Source organism: Lithobates pipiens, unplaced genomic scaffold (genome assembly GCF_037356315.1).
Source record: "Lithobates pipiens isolate NorthernLeopardFrog02 unplaced genomic scaffold, aLitPip1_a1.2 Scaffold_30, whole genome shotgun sequence".
In the NCBI taxonomy this organism is placed as follows: domain Eukaryota; kingdom Metazoa; phylum Chordata; class Amphibia; order Anura; family Ranidae; genus Lithobates; species Lithobates pipiens.
In genome coordinates, this window is record NW_027507791.1 from 175,567,372 (window position 1) to 175,585,259 (window position 17,888).

General features: G+C 45.9%; 1 protein-coding gene across 7 annotated transcripts in view; it reads right to left on the reverse strand.

Annotated features, from left to right (window-relative positions):
• LOC143943354 (NACHT, LRR and PYD domains-containing protein 3-like) overlaps nt 1-17,888 on the reverse strand; it is a 124,369-nt gene that overhangs the window by 11,192 nt on the left and 95,289 nt on the right. For all 7 annotated transcript variants that reach the window (XM_077465075.1, XM_077465078.1, XM_077465076.1 and 4 more), the window contains one exon: nt 13,175-13,339. In XM_077465075.1, the coding sequence (XP_077321201.1) occupies nt 13,175-13,339 (165 nt within the window). The remainder of the gene's footprint in view (nt 1-13,174; nt 13,340-17,888) is intronic.

A 17,888-nucleotide genomic window follows, 5' to 3' on the forward strand; every position in this document is an offset into this window, starting at 1 on the left:
ATTGGGTAATAAGCACAGCCAGAAGTCAGGGATCCAAGTGGAGGAACAGCAAGCAGGATAAGGAGCCAGAGGGGATGTCAGCAAGCCAGTCTTTAAACAGGAACACAGGAGATGGTTTCTTGTGATGTGACCAAGGCGAAGGCGGAGAAGAAGTGAGCTGGACAGCTTTAAGTAGGCAGGTCAAACGAGCAGGATCAGGAACAGCTGGGTAACTGTGGAGAGAGATGAGAGCTGGCAATTAGCTGACAGCTGAACAGCCAGCCCAGAGAACGAAGGGCTAAGCCAGCCCTGACAGTACCCCCTCCTCAATGACCCCTCTCCCTCGGAAGGCCCCGGGCTTGAGGGGAAAACTTCTATGAAAATCGTGGAGGAGGATAGGGGCATGTACATCCAGGAGCTTTTTTCCGGACCATAACCCTTCCAATGCACCAGGTACTGTATGCGCCCATGGAACCTACGGGAGTCAACAATGGATTGTACCTCATACTCCTCATGGTTCTCAACCTGTATAAAGTGAGGTCGTGGCACCGAGGTGGTAAATCGGTTGCAGACCAATGGTTTCAGTAAGGAGACATGAAACACATTTGAGATGCGCATACTAGGAGGAAGGTCCAACGCATAAGCCACTGGGTTAATCCTGCGAAGGATACGGAAAGGCCCAATAAACCAAGGTGCAAACTTCAGTGAGGGAACACGAAGTTGGAGGTTGCGAGATGACAGCCAGACCCTGTCCCCAACCTGGTAGGAAGTTGCAGGCAGGCATCTGCGGTCAGCATGGAGTCTGTACTTATCATTAGCATGACGCAAAGCCTCCTGGACTTGTAACGAATACCACGGAGATGCTCCTCTAATGCAGGAATACTCTGCGGAACAAACAAGTCAGGCAACATGGAAGGTTTGAAACCATAATTCTCCATGAATAGAGACAATCGGGAAGCAGAATTGAAGGCACTGTTGTGAGCAAACTCTGCCCATGGTAATAGGTCTGACCAGCTGTTATGGTGGCCAGAAATATAGCAATGTAAGAATTGCTCCAAGGACTGATTGGCTCGCTCTGCAGCCCCATTAGACTGCGGGTGATACGCAGAAGAGAAAGCAAGCTGAATTTACAACTGTGCACAAAAGGCTCACTAGAACCCAGGAGACAAACTCACTGCCCCTGTCCGAGACAATCACCTTGGGTAGCCTATGTAAGCGAAAGATCTCCCGAGCAAAAATGGAAGCCAGTTCATTAGAAGTAGGCAACTTCTTAAGTGGAATAAAATGACACATCTTTGAGAACCGGTCACCCACCATAAGGATAACAGTGTTGCCTTGGGATTTGGGTAACTCCACAATAAAATCCATAGACAGGTGGGTCCAGGGCCTCTCTCCATTGGGTATGGGTTATAGGAGGCCCACTGGAAGGTGTCGTGGAGCCTTAGCCCTCGTACACATGGTCGGACATTCCAACGAAAAATGTCCCATCGGATCGTGGTGACAGATAAACCGACCATGTGTGGGCTTCATCTTTTTTTTTCCGTCGGAATGTTCGAGCAACAAAGTTTGAGAGCTGGATATAAAAATTTTCCGACAACATGATCCGATCGGACTTTGTCCGATTGTTTGTAGAGAATTCCGATCCGACAAAGTGCCACGCATGCTCAAATCAAATTCCTAGACCAAAGCTATTGGCTACTAGCCTGAACGTAGTCCCGTCATAACTAAATAACGTCATCATGTGACAAACGATTGGATTTTCCGACAACTTTGTCCTACCGTGTGTATGCAATACCAGTTTCGGACAAAATCTTGATTTTGTTGTCAGAATGTCTAACCGTGTGTACAAGGGCTTACACATAGCACACACGGGACAGGCATCTACAAAGGCAGTTACATCAGCCCGTAGACTAGGCCACCAGAATTGTTGGGAAATAGCCCAAATGAGTTGATTTTTCTCAGGATGGCCAGCTGGCTTGGAAGAATAGTAAGTCTGGAGCACAGCAGTATGGAGACTCTCTGGGACAAAGCAGCGGTCACAGGGTTTCTCAGGAGGAGCATGGACCTGAGCAGCAAGAATTTTGTCACCCAAAAGGAGAAGTAAGACTGGTGCAAACCGTAGCCAAGATACGATCACAGGAACCGGAACCGACTCCGACTTGGAAGTGGAGGAAAATTGTCGTGACAAGGCACCAGCCCTTACATTCTTAGTACCGGGTAAGAATGACACAATGTAATTAAAACTCGACAAGAAAAGAGCCCATTGCACCCTTCTGGGATAGAGGCGCTTAGCCTCAGACAAGAATGTGAGATTCTTATGGTCAGAAGGAATGAGAACCGGCACAATTGTAACTTCAAGGATATCCAAACAGAAGAACTGACTGCTCCAGGTGAGACAGGAAGCCTAATTATATCACAGGTGCCCACCTCGGCTCCCTCTGCATACGACCAACACTGAAGAAATGGCTGCACTCCAAGATCCATCAAAATTCTCATTTAATAAAGAACATCCCAAGTGTTACAGACAGTACAAATGAAGACGCGTTTCACACACTAACAGGTACGCTTATTAATTACAGAGTGTCTAGGAGCGATCTTGGAGTGCAGCCATTTCTTCAGCGTTGGTACCTTCAAGGAGATGTCTCCAATCTTTAAGGGCTAAAATGATCGCCAACAGCTCTCTGTCACCAATCTCGTAATTGCACTCAACAGGTGACAATTTCTTGGAAAAGTAACCACACGGATGCATAGCGCTCTCAGAGTTAGGATGTTGAGACAGAAGGGCGCCAACTCCAGTCTCAAAAGCATCAAGTTCTAGGATAAAAGGCAAGGTAGGATCTGGATGTGCCAGCACAAGAGCAGAAACAAAGGCAGCCTTGAGAGTCTCAAAGGCCTTAACGGACTCCGGAGACCAACTCTGTGGGTTACCGTCCTTTCTGGTCATATCAGTCAGGGGCTTGACCAGAGACGAGAAGTTACAAATAAACTTCCGATAGTAGTTGGAAAAGCCCAGGAAACACTGCAGAGGATGTAAACCCACGGGTCGAGGCCACTGTAGGACTGCCGAAAGTTTCTCTGGGTCCATCAAAAAATCAGCAGTGGAAATGACATAGCCCAGGAATATAACCTGTTCACGATGGAACTCGCACTTCTCCAGATTACAATTGAGATTGTTCTCTCTTAGTTTCTGAAGCACAGGACAGACATCTGCGTGGTGGCTCTCCAGGGACTTGGAAAATATGAGGATATCATCGAGATAAACCACCACATATAACTGCAACAAATCTCGGAGGACATTGTTAATAAATTCCTGGAAAACTGCCGGGGCGTTACAGAGGCCAAAAGGCATTACCAGGTATTCATAAGGGCCTGTTCTGGTATTAAAGCGGAGGTCCACCCTAAAGTGGACCTTCCGCTCATCGGAACCCTCCCCCCCTCCGGCGCCACAATTGGCACCTTTCAGGGGGGAGGGGGTGCAGATACCTGTACAGTACAGGTATCTGCACCCACTTCCGGGATAGCTCTCTGCGGAAAGGGGCGTATATTACGCCCCTTTCCGCAAGTGCCCGTCCCTTTCCGCAAGTGCCCCGCTGCCTGCTGGGAAAACACACAGATCCCAGAGGCAGCGGGGACCGTCCTTATTGCGCAGCGCGGCTCGCGCATGCGCAGTAGGGAACCGGGAAATGAAGCCGAAAGGCTCCATTTCCTGATTCCCATACCCAAGATGGCGGCGGCAGCACCCGAGAGACGTTCTACAGATCGGCTTCGGGTGCCGACATCGCGGGCGCGCTGGACTGGTAAGTGTCACTATTTTAAAAGTCAGCAGCTGCAGTATTTGTAGCTGCTGGCTTTTAAAAAAAAAAAAAAACGCGGAGTCCCGGTGGACTCCCGCTTTAAACGCAGTTTTCTACTCATCGCCCTCCTTCATCCGCATGAGATTGTATGCCCCTCTCAAATCAAGCTTTGTGAAAACCATTGCTCCCTTGAGGTGGTCAAATAACTCTGTAATCAATGGAATTGGGTAGGCATTCTTAATCGTAACACAATTGAGACCCCTATAATCAATACAAGGTCTCAGTTGACCGCTCTTCTACTTCACAAAGAAGAAACCAGCACCAGCAGGAGATGAGGATTTGTGGATGAAACCTCGAGAAAGTGTGTCTGCAACATACTCCTCAATGGCCTTATCCTCCAAGACTGACAAAGGGTAAACCCGGCCACAAGGGGGTATGGCACCAGGTCAATTGCGCAATCATAAGACCATTGTGGAGGAAAACTACCAGCTTGACCTTTATCAAAGACAAATCGCGGTACTCCTCTGGAAGGGAGGAGAGTGAAGAGGTGCGCTTGACCTTGGATACGTTCAGGAAGCATGTCTAACTGCATTATGGTGACCAGGAGAGAACCTCAGCACGGAGCCAATCAAAAGAGGGGTGGTGCCTCTGTAACCAAGGATAACCAATAACCAGCGGAAACCTGGGTGAGGAAATAACTTGGAATTGGATTATCTCAGCCCCCACGGAATTGGATTATCAGAGCCCCTACGGCCATGGTCAATGGAACCGTCTCATGAGTCACATGGGCAGGCTGTAGAGGTCTCCCATCAAGAGCCTCAATGGCAAGTGGAGTGTCAGACAGCTGCAGCGGAATCGAGTGCTGCGATACAAAAGCAGCATCAATGAACAGGCCTGTATCCCTAGAGTCGATTAGAGCCTGTATCTCGATGGACGACTCATCCCAAGAAAGGGTGACTGAAACCAGGGGCTTATCCTTCTGGATAACTGGGGACAAAACAACGCCACCTAAGGTCTGTCCATGACAGGGCCTCAAGGTTTGGGAGTTCCTTGGACAGGTAGGACAAGACTTCAACAAGTGACTTGACTGGCCACAATGAAGTCACAATCTCTCCCTCTTTCTAAAGGCTCTCTCATCTGCAGAGAGACTCGTGAAGCCCAAGTGCATGGCTTCATCTTCACTGACCGACTCGGTACCAGGATGCATGGGAGGTGAGGGAGGCACAGGTGGGACTGCAAAGCTCGGAGGCAAACTTACAGGAGGCTTCCGCAATCACTCTTTCAAAGAAAGTCTTTCACTGAGTCTGGAGACAGTGAGGATGGCAAATGCTCCAGCTCCTCATCCTTGATAGAATCTGAGAGACCATGAGAAAAAGCAGCCACGAGGGCCTCATTGTTCCAAGCAACCTCTGCTGCCAGAGTATGGAATTCAATGGCATAGCCGGCAACAGTTTTCATACTCTGTTCGATGGACATGCGGCACTTGGCAGCAGAAGTGGAGCATGCGGGAACGTCAACTACCCTTTTAAAGGAGGCAACAAAGTCAGGGTAACTCAAGACAACAGGTTTTTGCATCTCCCATAGAGGGTTTGCCCAGGCCAAGGCTCTCTCAGAAAGCAAAGATTTCACAAAACCTACTTTGCTTCTGTCCGTGAGAAACGCCTGGGGCAGCATGTCGAAGTATATCTCAACCTGATTGAGAAACCCTCTGCATTGAACTGGATTGCCCCAAATCGCTGGGGAAGCGGAGTGGAACCGGACATACCTCCTATAGAGGTAATACACAAGGCGGGTGCCTGCACAGAGATTGGTGCAGCAGCAGGGACAGCCTGCAACTCAGGTTGTACCGGAGCAGCCACAGTGGGGGATTCCAGGTGAGCCATGTGACTCAGGAGCATTTGTAACGCTATGGCAAACTGATCCATGCAGTGATATTGCTCATCCAATCTGGAAAAAATATTACTGACAAGTGGATTGACTGTATCTTCTGAATTCACGGCCTTCGTCTACTGTCAGAAACCATGAACCAGACAAGAGAGAAGTACAATTAAATCACACTTGTTTATTAATAAAAAAATAAAAAGGTAAATAGAGTAAGTGTAGTCAAAGCATAGTCAGAGTCCAGTAACCGGATTGAGTAGTCAGCCAGGCCAGATTTCAATAACCAGATCGGGTAATTAGCCCAGCCAGAAGTCAGGGATCCAAGTGGAGGAACAGAAAGCAGGATAAGGAGCCAGAAGGGATTTCAGCAAGCCAGTTTTTAAACAGGAACGCAGGAGATGAGAGCTGACAATTAGCCAACAGCTGAGCAGCCAGCCCAGAGAAGGAAGGGCTGAGCCAGCCCTGACACATGAATTCCAACATTTCCATGATGAACTCCTTTTGTGCACCCAAAAGTGAAAATTTATTTTACAGAAAATATTGTACACCTTTAAGTCCCCATTCATGAGGAATTGACGTGTATAGTGATTCCACGTCAACTTTTCCATATGGAGCAATGCTCATGGGAATTATGTCCTCCAATCTTCACAGGACATCTCTGGTATCCTTGACATAGGAAGGTAAATCACGAACAAGTTCCTTTATGAGGGCATCCATGTATTTTCCCAGTTTTTCCAGTGGACCCTTAAAGGCAGACACTATGGGCCTGCCAGAGGCATTGGTCAGTACACCTACGGCGGGTTTGCGCAGCCGTGCCAAACTGACGCCGTATAATGACAGCGGCAGGTCGACAACAGGTTAAATGAGAATGGAACAAGCAATCACAGTAATATAAGGCAGTAAGAAAATATAACAAAGGACAAAAGCTACAAAAAAAATCAATAAGATCTGGTCTGTCCGCTTTCAGGGAACTCCTTTAAGTGAAATGGCTACAACAGCAGAGGTAAACACATGAGAATAACATGGCAAGAAAATGCAACATTAACTTTAATAGAGTATCTGACAACCACAAAATAATTGGGCTATATGAGTCCAGGCAAGAGGAGCATAGAGGAATGACTTTATTTTTGACTGTCAGTCCTCTCCCTTCTTCACCCCAGCTCCACAGTCCCTACAGGCCTGCTTAACCACAATACCTGACCCAGTGCACTGAATTAACCTGCACTGTGTATCCACTTGTAAGTGACTAATATCCTGAACACAGGACGCAGCTGACTTCTTGACTGTGACATGCGCGATCCCCCAGATCTAAGGCCACAGCACTCTGTCCCCACTTCCAGACTCTTTTCTTCCCTGTGGTAGCTATGCTTTCCTCCCAGAAAGCCTCTGGGCTAAAACTTCTCCCATGCAGCAGTGATTTTTGGGATTTGTAGTTCTCTGTGTTTGTCGATTTCAATCCAGCAGCTTGTGCTAAGAACCCCATCTCCCAGAGTTCCTTGTCGCTGCAGCCTGAGCACATCTATGACTCATCTCATAATTGGAAGGGAAAAACAGGGAGGGAGGAAACCACTCCTACAGAGCTGACAGGCTGTGTCTCTTCAGTGAAAGTCTCGGCCAGCCTGGCAATGTAATGAGGATGCAGAGCAGCCGCTACATGTACAAAAGCTATCACTATCGGAACAGCAAGGCATTATCTGAGCCTGTTTTACAGATGTGTATAACCTAAAAACCAGCACAACAGGCAGCAACTATTAATTATCTGAAGTCACAGATTGGAGGAATATGGGAAAGAATATGACAAATCAGGATGTATCATGCTCACAAGACACCACCAGAGAGGGGAAGAGTTTTTTATTGAAATGTAAAATTATGATTATAATGGAAGTTATACATCAGACCCCAATTTTTCCTCCTCCGAGCTCTTTCAGCTTCCACTCTTCCTCTCTTCTCTCCATGGCAGACATAAGGAGCAGAGACTCCAGGAGTAATCGGCGAAGTTAGAAGCAGCTGACTATTGCTAGACATAAAACACTTCACAAATATGGAAGAGAGCTAGTAATCTATATGATTAGTGACAGAAATTGTTTGTGATATACTGTATAATAGTCAGTTTCGGATACATGAGCTGTGGTGTACCATGTATGATGAGGCCCAAAAAAGTTAGAAGGCCCTCTGCTGCTTTGTTCATAATCTGAAATGCAATCCTAGTGATGCACTATCTTTTTTTTTTTCATAGTATTCTTATAGGAGATAATATCCCCCCCAGACAATTTCCTAGGACCGCTTGTTTGATCTACTAAATATATCCCCATCCTGTAGATAGTTGGGTGATCCTGGTCCAGTTATCTGGAGACTCCGGATGTCCATCTACACCTGTTGTCTACACAACACAAGCCCGTTTGACTCATAGAACGTATGTTCTTTTGGGTTCAATCACTTTGGTCTTCTATTTATCGGTGGTGGTTCCCCTCACTTCAGCCATACATTTATGTTCACCGCTTGGATGTCAGCATGAAGTCTATGAACTTTTAGTTTATTTTCTTTTGAAACAGTGTCACTCTGTTTTTGGCACTCTACAGACATTTTATTGCCTGTATGCACAGACCATTGTGACAGACCTAGCTGGGACCGAGGCTTTTTGAGAGGACTGAATGTGAGCCTCTTGCCGACGGATTATGGGCCCTGGATTTTAAGGGGCACAGGGTGAATGAGAACCCCACTATAATCTGTGCTAGTCAGATCCAATGCTGTATATATGTATATTTAACCACTTCAGCCCCGGACCAATTAACAGCCTAAGGACCAGAGGTCTTTTTACAATTTCGCACTGCACTGCTTTAACTGGTAATTGCGCGGTCATGCAATGTTGTACCCAAACGAAATTTGCGTCCTTTTCTTCCCACAAATAGAACTTTCTTTTGATGGTATTTGATTGCCTCTGCGATTTTTATTTTTTGCGATATAAATGGAAAAAGACCAAAAATTTTGAGAAAAAATGATATTTTCTACTTTTTGTTATAAGAAAAATCGAATAAACTCAATTTTAGTCATACATTTAGGGCAAAATTTATTCAGCCACATGTCTTTAGTAAAAAAAATTTCAATAAGCCTATATTTATTGGTTTGCGCAAAAGTTATAGCGTCTACAAACTAGAGTACATTTTCTGGAATTTACACAGCTTTTAATTTACGACTGCCTATCTCAGTTCTTGAGGTGCTAAAATGGCAGGGCAGCACAAACCCGCCCCAAATGACCCCATTTTGGAAAGTAGACACCCCAAGGAAGTTGTGGAGAGGCATGTTGAGCCCATTGAATATTTTTTTTTGTCCCAAGTGATTGAATAATGACACAAAAAAAAAAAAAAGGTTTACAAAAAGTTGTCACTAAATGATATATTGCTCACACATGCCATAGTTATATGTGGAATTGCACCCCAAAATATATTCTGATGCTTCTCCTGAGTACGGAAATACCACATATGTGGGACTTTTTGGGAGTCTAGCCACGTACGGCACCCCGAAAACCAATCACTGCCTTCAGAATTTCTAAGGGTGTAAATTTTTGATTTCACTCCTCACTACCTATCACAGTTTCGAAGGCCATAAAATGCCAAAATAACACAAAACCCCCCCAAATGACCCCATTTTGGAAAGTAGACACCCCAAGGAAGTTGTGGAGAGGCATGTTGAGCCCATTGAATATTTTTTCTTTTTTGTCCCAAGTGCTTGAATAATTACACAAAAAAAAAAAAAGATGTTTACAAAAAGTTGTCACTAAATGATATATTGCTCACACATGCCATAGTTATATGTGGAATTGCACCCCAAAATATATTCTGCTGCTTCTCCTGAGTACGAGGATACCACATATGTGGGACTTTTTGGGAGTCTAGCTGCGTACGGCACCCCAAAAACCAATCACTGCCTTCAGGGTTTCTAAGGGTGCAAATTTTTGATTTCACTCCTCACTACCTATCACAGTTTCGAAGGCCATAAAATACCAAAATAGCACAAAACCCCCCCAAATGACCCCATTTTAGAAAGTAGACACGCCAAGCTATTTACTGAGAGGCATGTTGAGTCCATGAAATATTTTATATTTTGCCACAAGTTGCAGGAATTTAAAAAAAAATTATTTTTTTTGCACAAAGTTGTCACTAAATGATATATTGCTCACACATGCTATGGGCATAAGTCAAATTATACCCCAAAATAAATTCTGCTGCTTCTCCCGAGTACGGGGATACCACATGTGGGGGACTTTTTTGGAGCCTAGCCACGTACGGGACCCCGAAAACCAAGCACTGCCTTCCGGATTTAAATATAAAATGCTACCAAAAAAACTGTTAGCGATCGCAGGGATCAGGCCTGACTCTGCGATCGCTGCAGTTATGTGTTTAGTGTTTTGTAAGTGACAGTGATCGATCGATACTGCACTTGGGTGGGCTGGGCAGAGGGGCAAAACGCAGGTGCCAGCAGGTATCTGGGCTGATCCCGCTAACAATGCGTTTTTTTGGAACCCTAAACTGCTGGGGATGCTAGTATAGATCTGATCAGATCAGATATTGATCTGTTCAGATTCTATACCACTACGTGAGGTGTATGCTTTGCGCGTGGTTGTTAGCGCTACTGGCACTAACCTGGCGCTGCCTGGGGCGACTCAGACCCTGACCCTAAAACCTAATTGATATCACCCGCCGGGTGATCAGGGGGTTAAACCTTTATTGGGTAATAAATGGTGGGTGCCCTGATGCTATAAAAAGCAAACTAACCAGTCACCCGTAACACTTATACGGTGATCACTGGTGAAAGGGTTAACTAGGGGCAATCAGGGGGTTTAAAACCATTATTGGGTAGTATATGGGGGAACCTAGCGCTATAAAAACCTGACGGTGAACCTAAAAAAATAACTAGCTACCTAGCGACACTAGTGACACTAATGCAGCGATCAGAAAAATGATCGCTTAGTGACACTGGCAAAAGGGTATGAAAGGATTAACTAGGGGCAATCAGGGGGTTAAAACCATTATTGGGTAGTATACCGGGGTACCTAGTGCTATAAAAACCTGGCGGTGAACCTAAAAAAGTAACTAGCTACCTAGCGGCACTAGTGACACTAATGCAGTGATCAGAAAAACGATCACTTAGTGACACTGGCAAAAAGGGGTGAAAGGGTTAACTAGGGGCAATCAGGGGGTTAAAACCATTATTGGGTAGTATATCGGGGTACCTAGCGCTATAAAAACCTGGTGGTGAACCTAAAAAAAAACTAGCTACCTAGCGACACTAGCGACACGAATGCAGCGATCAGAAAAATGATCGCTTAGTGACACTGGCAAAAGGGGGTGAAAGGGTTAACTAGGGGCAATCAGGGGGTTAAAACCATTATTGGGTAGTATATTGGGGTACCTTGCGCTATAAAAACCTGGCGGTGAACCTAAAAAAATAACTAGCTACCTAGCGACACTAATGCAGCGATCAGAAAAATGATCGCTTAGTGACACTGGCAAAAGGGGGTGAAAGGGTTAACTAGGGCAATCAGGGGGTTAAAACCTTTATTGGGTAGTATATCGGGGTACCTAGCGCTATAAAAACCTGGCAGTGAACCTAAAAAAATAACTAGCTACCTAGCAACACTAGCGACACTAATGCAGCGATCAGAAAAATGATCGCTTAGTGACACTGGCAAAAGGGGGTGAAAGGGTTAACTCTAGGGGCATTCAGGGGGTTAAACCTTTATTGGGGGGTGGTAGGGGGCTACCCTGGACCTAACACTAACTGCCCTGACAGTTTTTACTTTTACAGCTGACACTGAATGCAGTGATCAGTAAATAAATGATCACTGCAATCAGTGACACTGTGACTGGGGGGGGGGGGGAATCGGGGGGCGATCGGGGGGTGATCGGGGGATGATCGGGGGGGTTGTGTACCTATGTGTACCTATGTGTTAGTGTAGCACTTACTTTTAGTCTTCTCCTCGTAGTCCGGTCTAAAAGACCGCCCCGAGGAGAATGACATCACTTCCTCCTTGCCTGTGTATACAATACACAGTGGGAGGAAGCTTCTCATTCGCTAGGAGCGATCGAGAGGGGATGGCCAGAAACCAACGGCCATCCCCTCATCCCGGATCGCTCCTGAAGCGAAACGGACCACCGTATCCAGCGGGAGGGGGACCCCCCACCCGCTGGAAGGCAGGCACGTACTTGTAAGTGCTTGTGCCTGCCGGTGCCATTGTAATGACGTACATTGGCAATACGGTGGTCCTTAAGTGGATAATGTGTGTTGCCTCATGCTGTTGGGACACAAACTGTTAGATGCTAATGTCATGAACTCCAGCCACCTGTCTGTTGTGTAAATTAGTCTAGTTTGAGTATTAAGTATTCACACATTGTTGTTTGTGCTAATTAACCCCGTGTTTATGTTTTGGTAATGTTTATTGAATTGTTAGTGAGCCAGGAGCCGAAAAGTCTTATCCCTCAGTCAACTAGTCTGAGTGTTGATTTAGATAATTAGCTCATGCTAATTAGTTTAGGTTTTAGTCTTCTACTGTATTATAAATACTTGGCATTTTGGTTCTAATAAATGAGTCCATGTTGAGCAGCTAAGCGAGTGTCATCTTGCTTTGTGCTTGTGAGCGGTTGGAATATCTGATCTCTATATTCAGAATTATGAAGCGGTATACTGACGGAAGCACTCAATTGGAGTGTGGGATCGGTTCCGTCACAATGGGGTTCTCATTCACCCTGTGCCCCTTAAAATCCAGGGCCCATAATCCGTCAGCAAGAGGCTCGCATTCAGTCCTCTCAAAAAGCCTCGGTCCCAGCTAGGTCTGTCACAACCATTACATTTGTTTATAGTTTTACTATTATTTCAGTATTAAGAGAATTTGATATTTGGGTTAACTACTCATATTTACTTGCATCACGTTAAGATTATTCACTTAGCTTGAAATTTTCACAGAGCGCTACACTATGTGTTTATTTATAGGAGGTAATATCACTTTATAAAACTCCAATAAATAAAAATGTTATTAGAAAAATGTTATCATTTAGACAGACCAATATTACCATACATATGTAGAGATGGTGATATCCCCATACACTGTATTGGTATTTCAAAAAAAAATCAGTTTATCTTTGCTAAAAAGAAATTCTCTGACAATGGGGAGATCCTTAACAATGAATGATGACGATGGTCATATCAGATGACAGGATGATTTGATTGATCATTGTGGTAATATCCTATTCCCTCATTTATGACAACCTAAAATCTAATTTAATTTATTGGTTATCAAACTAAATGGAATATCAGAATTTACCAACATTTTTGGAATATATTATTTCATTACTGATAACAGAGTGTGATAACATCCAATAATAAGACGTTAGTATAGGGTTGGCTATTTATGTAGTCAAAAGATATCTAATACAGATACATTATTCTTTATATTCTTTATATCTGTACATATTTCGGATAGTGTCCCAAAATATTATTGTCTCATTCAGCCCCTTAATACTCACACTATTTCCTCTATCCGGCTTTTTTTCAGAGCTTCCATAAGATAACTGAAATGAGGACCTTCCAGATTGTTATTTGACAGGCCCAGTTTCCTCAATGTCTGGTTATTCGTTACTCCAGATGCCAGATGGGGGCAGGAACTGTCTGTCAGGAGATTATTGTACAAACTGTAGAAGAGAAGAAGGTTGCCAGAAGAAAATTAATTTCTCCCCCAAGATTGAATGCAACTGTTATCTGCATAAATATACAAAACAAATTTCTCTTTATTGGAACCAATGTTAGATCACTTTATAAAACTCCAGTATATATATTTTTTAATGAAAAATGTTATAAATAAATGTTATAAATTAAATATAGTTTTATTGGTTTAACTAGATTGACTTTTCAACCAGCCAACTAGGTTACTATGTAGCCAGGTACTGGACTACAGAAACACGGAGAAGGATACACTGTCCTCTTTACAGGCAGTTTTAATTTCACTGTATACTGCTATGCGGATGTTGTGTTGCATTATCCTCTCTAGTTAGCAGGGAGAGAGCTATAGCCAGGAAACCCTATGAACTTATATGCAGAATGCTAAGGATCATTGGAATTGGAAGTTCGGAAAATCAACCATAGAATGGGACTTGTGGATGCAGACAGTTCTGTTGGCAGAACAGAAATCCATGTGAGCACATCAGCCTATGTGCCCACATCTCTGCGGGAGACTACACGGTTGGGGCCTGGAGCTTGAAGCCTGAGAGCGCACAGAACTGCAGAGATCTCATCCATCTCATCCTTGCTCCAGGGAGACTGGAACATCATGTCACTCTACCCTCCTTCCTTTCTTATAACTGGAGCCATCTGAACAGAGGCAAGGGGCCCCATTCCTATAGCGGGAGTCTACAACTGCCTCACATTAACTGGGGAGAGGGCTCACTGTCCACCATTTACACATTAGCAGGGACTGAGTTACTGGAAACAGGATTTATTGCAGTGCATGCTAATTCATCAAGACTGTTGATAAGTGCACCAACAATGGTTATGGGCCACAAATATAGCTGGTAGAATAACACAATAAAGGACTGCCCCTCTATCTATCTATCTATCTATCTTTCTATCTATCTATCTATCTATCTATCTATCTGCCTATCTATCTGTCTGTCTGTGTACCTATCTGCCTGCCTATCGATCTGTCTGCTTATCGATCTGTCTGTCTGTGTACCCATCTGCCTGCCTATCGATCTGTCTGTCTATCGATCTGTCTGTCTGTGTACCTATCTGCCTGCCTATCGATCTGTCTGCCTATCAATCTGTCTGTCTGTGTTCCTATCTGCCTGCCTATCGATCTGTCTGTCTGTGTATCGATCTGTCTGCCTATCAATCTGTCTGTCTGTGTTCCTATCTGCCTGCCTATCGATCTGTCTGTCTGTGTACCTATCTGCCTGCCTAACGATCTGTCTGCCTATCAATCTGTCTGTCTGTGTTCCTATCTGCCTGTCTATCGATCTGTCTGTCTGTCCATCTGTCTGCATATAGCTCTGCCTGCCTATTGATCTGTCTGTCTGTCTGTGTACCTATCGACATGTCTGTCTGTGTATCTGTCAATCTGTGTACCAATCTACCTGCCTATCGATCTGTCTGTGTACCTATCGGTATCAGAGCCTACGTACCTGACCGGTGAGTCCACTCGGGCAGCGGGTGGTCTCCCTTACGTGTCCGACTCGCGGCCCCTGGTGGAGAAGACAGGTGGCTCAAGAGTGCAGAGGAGTATAAGAGCCTGGTAGGTGAGTCCTGATGCTGGAAGAGAAGGGTCTTCAGACAGCTAGGTGAAGAGCAGGAATACAGGCAGCGGATAGTGAGCAGGAGCCGGTAAGGTAAGTCCAGGTACAGGCCGGGTTCAGCAACGTGCAGGCAGCGAGGTACAAGGCAGCAGAAAGGAGCAAGGTCAAAAACAAGCCAGAGGTCAGGTGCGAGTGGATATCCAGGAAGGTCAGAAGAGCAAGCCAAGTCAATAGGTAATCAAGCCGGAATTAAGGTTCAGGGAGCAAGGTCACAGGGAGCTGTTGATCAGGCAGCACTGATCAATGGGTTCAGCCAGACTAAATAGGCCAGTCGGCGCCAAACAGCGTGCACATGCATGCGCCAGCGCGCACGTGTGTGCACCAACACGCACAGGCGCACGTGAACCTGCACGTGCGCGTGCACCAGCACCCCAGAAGCACACGAGTCGATGCCCACAGGAACGCGCACGCCAAAGTGCACCCACGTGCGCGTTCACGCACACCAACATGGGTCCGGGGGTCAGCCAGCACACGCGCATGAGTGCCCACAGGAACGCGCACAGCCATGCGCACAGGAACACGAGTGCCAACGCACGCCGCTGCACACTGGCACGAGCCAGGGCAGCCAGCCATCTGTCCAGTCAGGTAACCTCTCTGACAGTGCCCCTTCCTCAAGGGCAGACTCCGGATGCCCAAACGAGCCAGTTTGGAAGCATGTGAATTCTTGAACACCCGTAAGAGTTCTTTGGCGTGTAAATTGTTTTCGGGTTCCCATGAGTTATCTTCGGGCCCATACCCTTTCCACTTAATGAGGAACTCAATTTGGTTGCGACGTCTTCTACAGTCCAGAATGGCTTCAACCTCAAATTCCTCCTCGTTGTCAGCAATAACCGGACTCGGGGGGGGGGGGGGGCGATGCTACGGCCACCAAAGGGATTCAGGACCACCGGTTTCAAGAGAGACACATGGAATACTGGGTGGACTTTTAAAGAAGCAGGTAGGTCAAGTTCGTAGGTTAAGTTGTTAATCCTTCTTTTCACAGAGAAGGGACCCAAAAACTTGGGTCCCAGTTTCTTAGAGGGGCACGCCAGCTTCAAATTAGTCGTGGATAGCCAGACCTGGTTGCCGTTCTCCAAGACAAGTTCCCCACGCCTCTTCCCATCATAAAACTTCTTATAGTATTCCTGGGATTTGGCCATGGTTTCCTGAAGCAGGTTGTTGTTGGCAGAGAAAAAGTTCAGTGTTTCTGAGACTGCTGGCACAGTACATTCAGGTACCGAACTTGGTAAGAAAGACGGGTGAAAGCCATAATTGGCGAAGAATGGTGTCTGAGTGCAAGGAGTTGTTGTATGAGAACTCGGCCAAAGGGAGCAAGGAGGCTCAATCATTCTGTGAGAAAGTAGAGAAACACCGGAGATACTGTTCTAAAGTTTGATTAGTTCTCTCAGTTTGGCCATTTGTCTGCAGGTGGTATGCAGAGGAGAATGCCAGTTCGATTTCCACAAAGGGCTTTCCAAAACCTAGAGGTGAACTGGACACCACGATCCAATAAGATGTTCATTGGGATTCTGTGCGGTCTTATCACTTCCTTGATAAAAAAATGTTCTGTTTCCGAAGCTGAAGGGGTGCCTTTCATAGGCAGAAAGTGTGCCATCTTTGACAACCTGTCCACTACCACGAAGATGGAGGAGAAACCTTCTGATGGGGGAAGCTCAATGATGAAATCCATCCCAATCATACTCCATGGCCTTTCCGGGACCGGTAAAGTCTTCAACAAACCCCATGCCATTGCTCGGCTGACCTTGTTTCGGGCACAAACACTACATGACTCGACATAGTCCCTGCAATCCCTGGTCAGATGAGGCCACCAGAAGGTACGCTGCATCAGGTCGACCATTTTTGATGGCCCAAAGTGACACAGTTCAAGCACGTGTACCCTTAGATCTTCCGGGACCACAATCTTGCCGTTATGCCAAAAAAGGCCATCCTTGGCACAAATTTCATTGGATGGGGTCATTCCGATAGAAGCCTGTTTTATCCGAGACACGAGATCCCCTTGCAGGAGTAGAAAATTTCCAGGAGGTAGGATGGTATCCGGGGGTTGAATTTCCTCAGTGTCATGGAACATTCGGAAGAGGGCGTCAGGTTTGACATTCTTGGAGCCGGGTCTGTAGGTTATGTGGAACTGGAAGTGTGAAAAGAAAAGTGCGCATCTTGGCTGTCTTCAGATACTCCAAGTTTTTATGGTCTGTGTACACCAGAACAGGATGTGCGGCACCCTCTAGTAGATAGCGCCATTCCTCCAGCGCCACTTTGATGGCCAGAAGCTCTCAGTCTCCTACATCATAATTCCTCTCTGAAGAAGACAATTTACGGGAGAAAAATCCCACTGGGTAAAGGAGAGTTTTAGCACCCTGACGCGCCCACTGTCATTTCAGATGCGTCCACCTCCAGGACGAAGGGCAACGCGTGATCTGGATGCTTGAGAATGGTCGCTGATGTAAAAAGTCCCTTGAGCTTTTTAAAGGCCACCTGTGCTTCGGGAGTCCAGCAGAATTGGATTCCTTGTTTAGTTAGCTCCGTTATGGGAGCGATTATGGAAGAAAACCCTTTAATAAACTTCCTATAGAAGTTGGCGAAGCCAATAAAGCAATGTACCCCCTTTTTGTCAGCGGGTGCGGGCCAGTCCAGGATAGCGGCAACTTTCTCGGGATCCATCTTAGTGCCCTCAGCCGAAATGACCAGGCCCAGCAATTTCACACATTGGAATTCGCATTTCTCCAGTTTGGCTTAAAGCCCATGTTGCCTTAGACGAGCCAGTACGTTCCGGACATGCCTGCGGTGATCAGATAAGGATGAGAACACCAAAATGTCATCCAGGTAGACAATGACATACAAGTCCAGGTAGTCATGAAAAATGTAATTGACGAAGTGCTGGACCGTCACTGGGGCA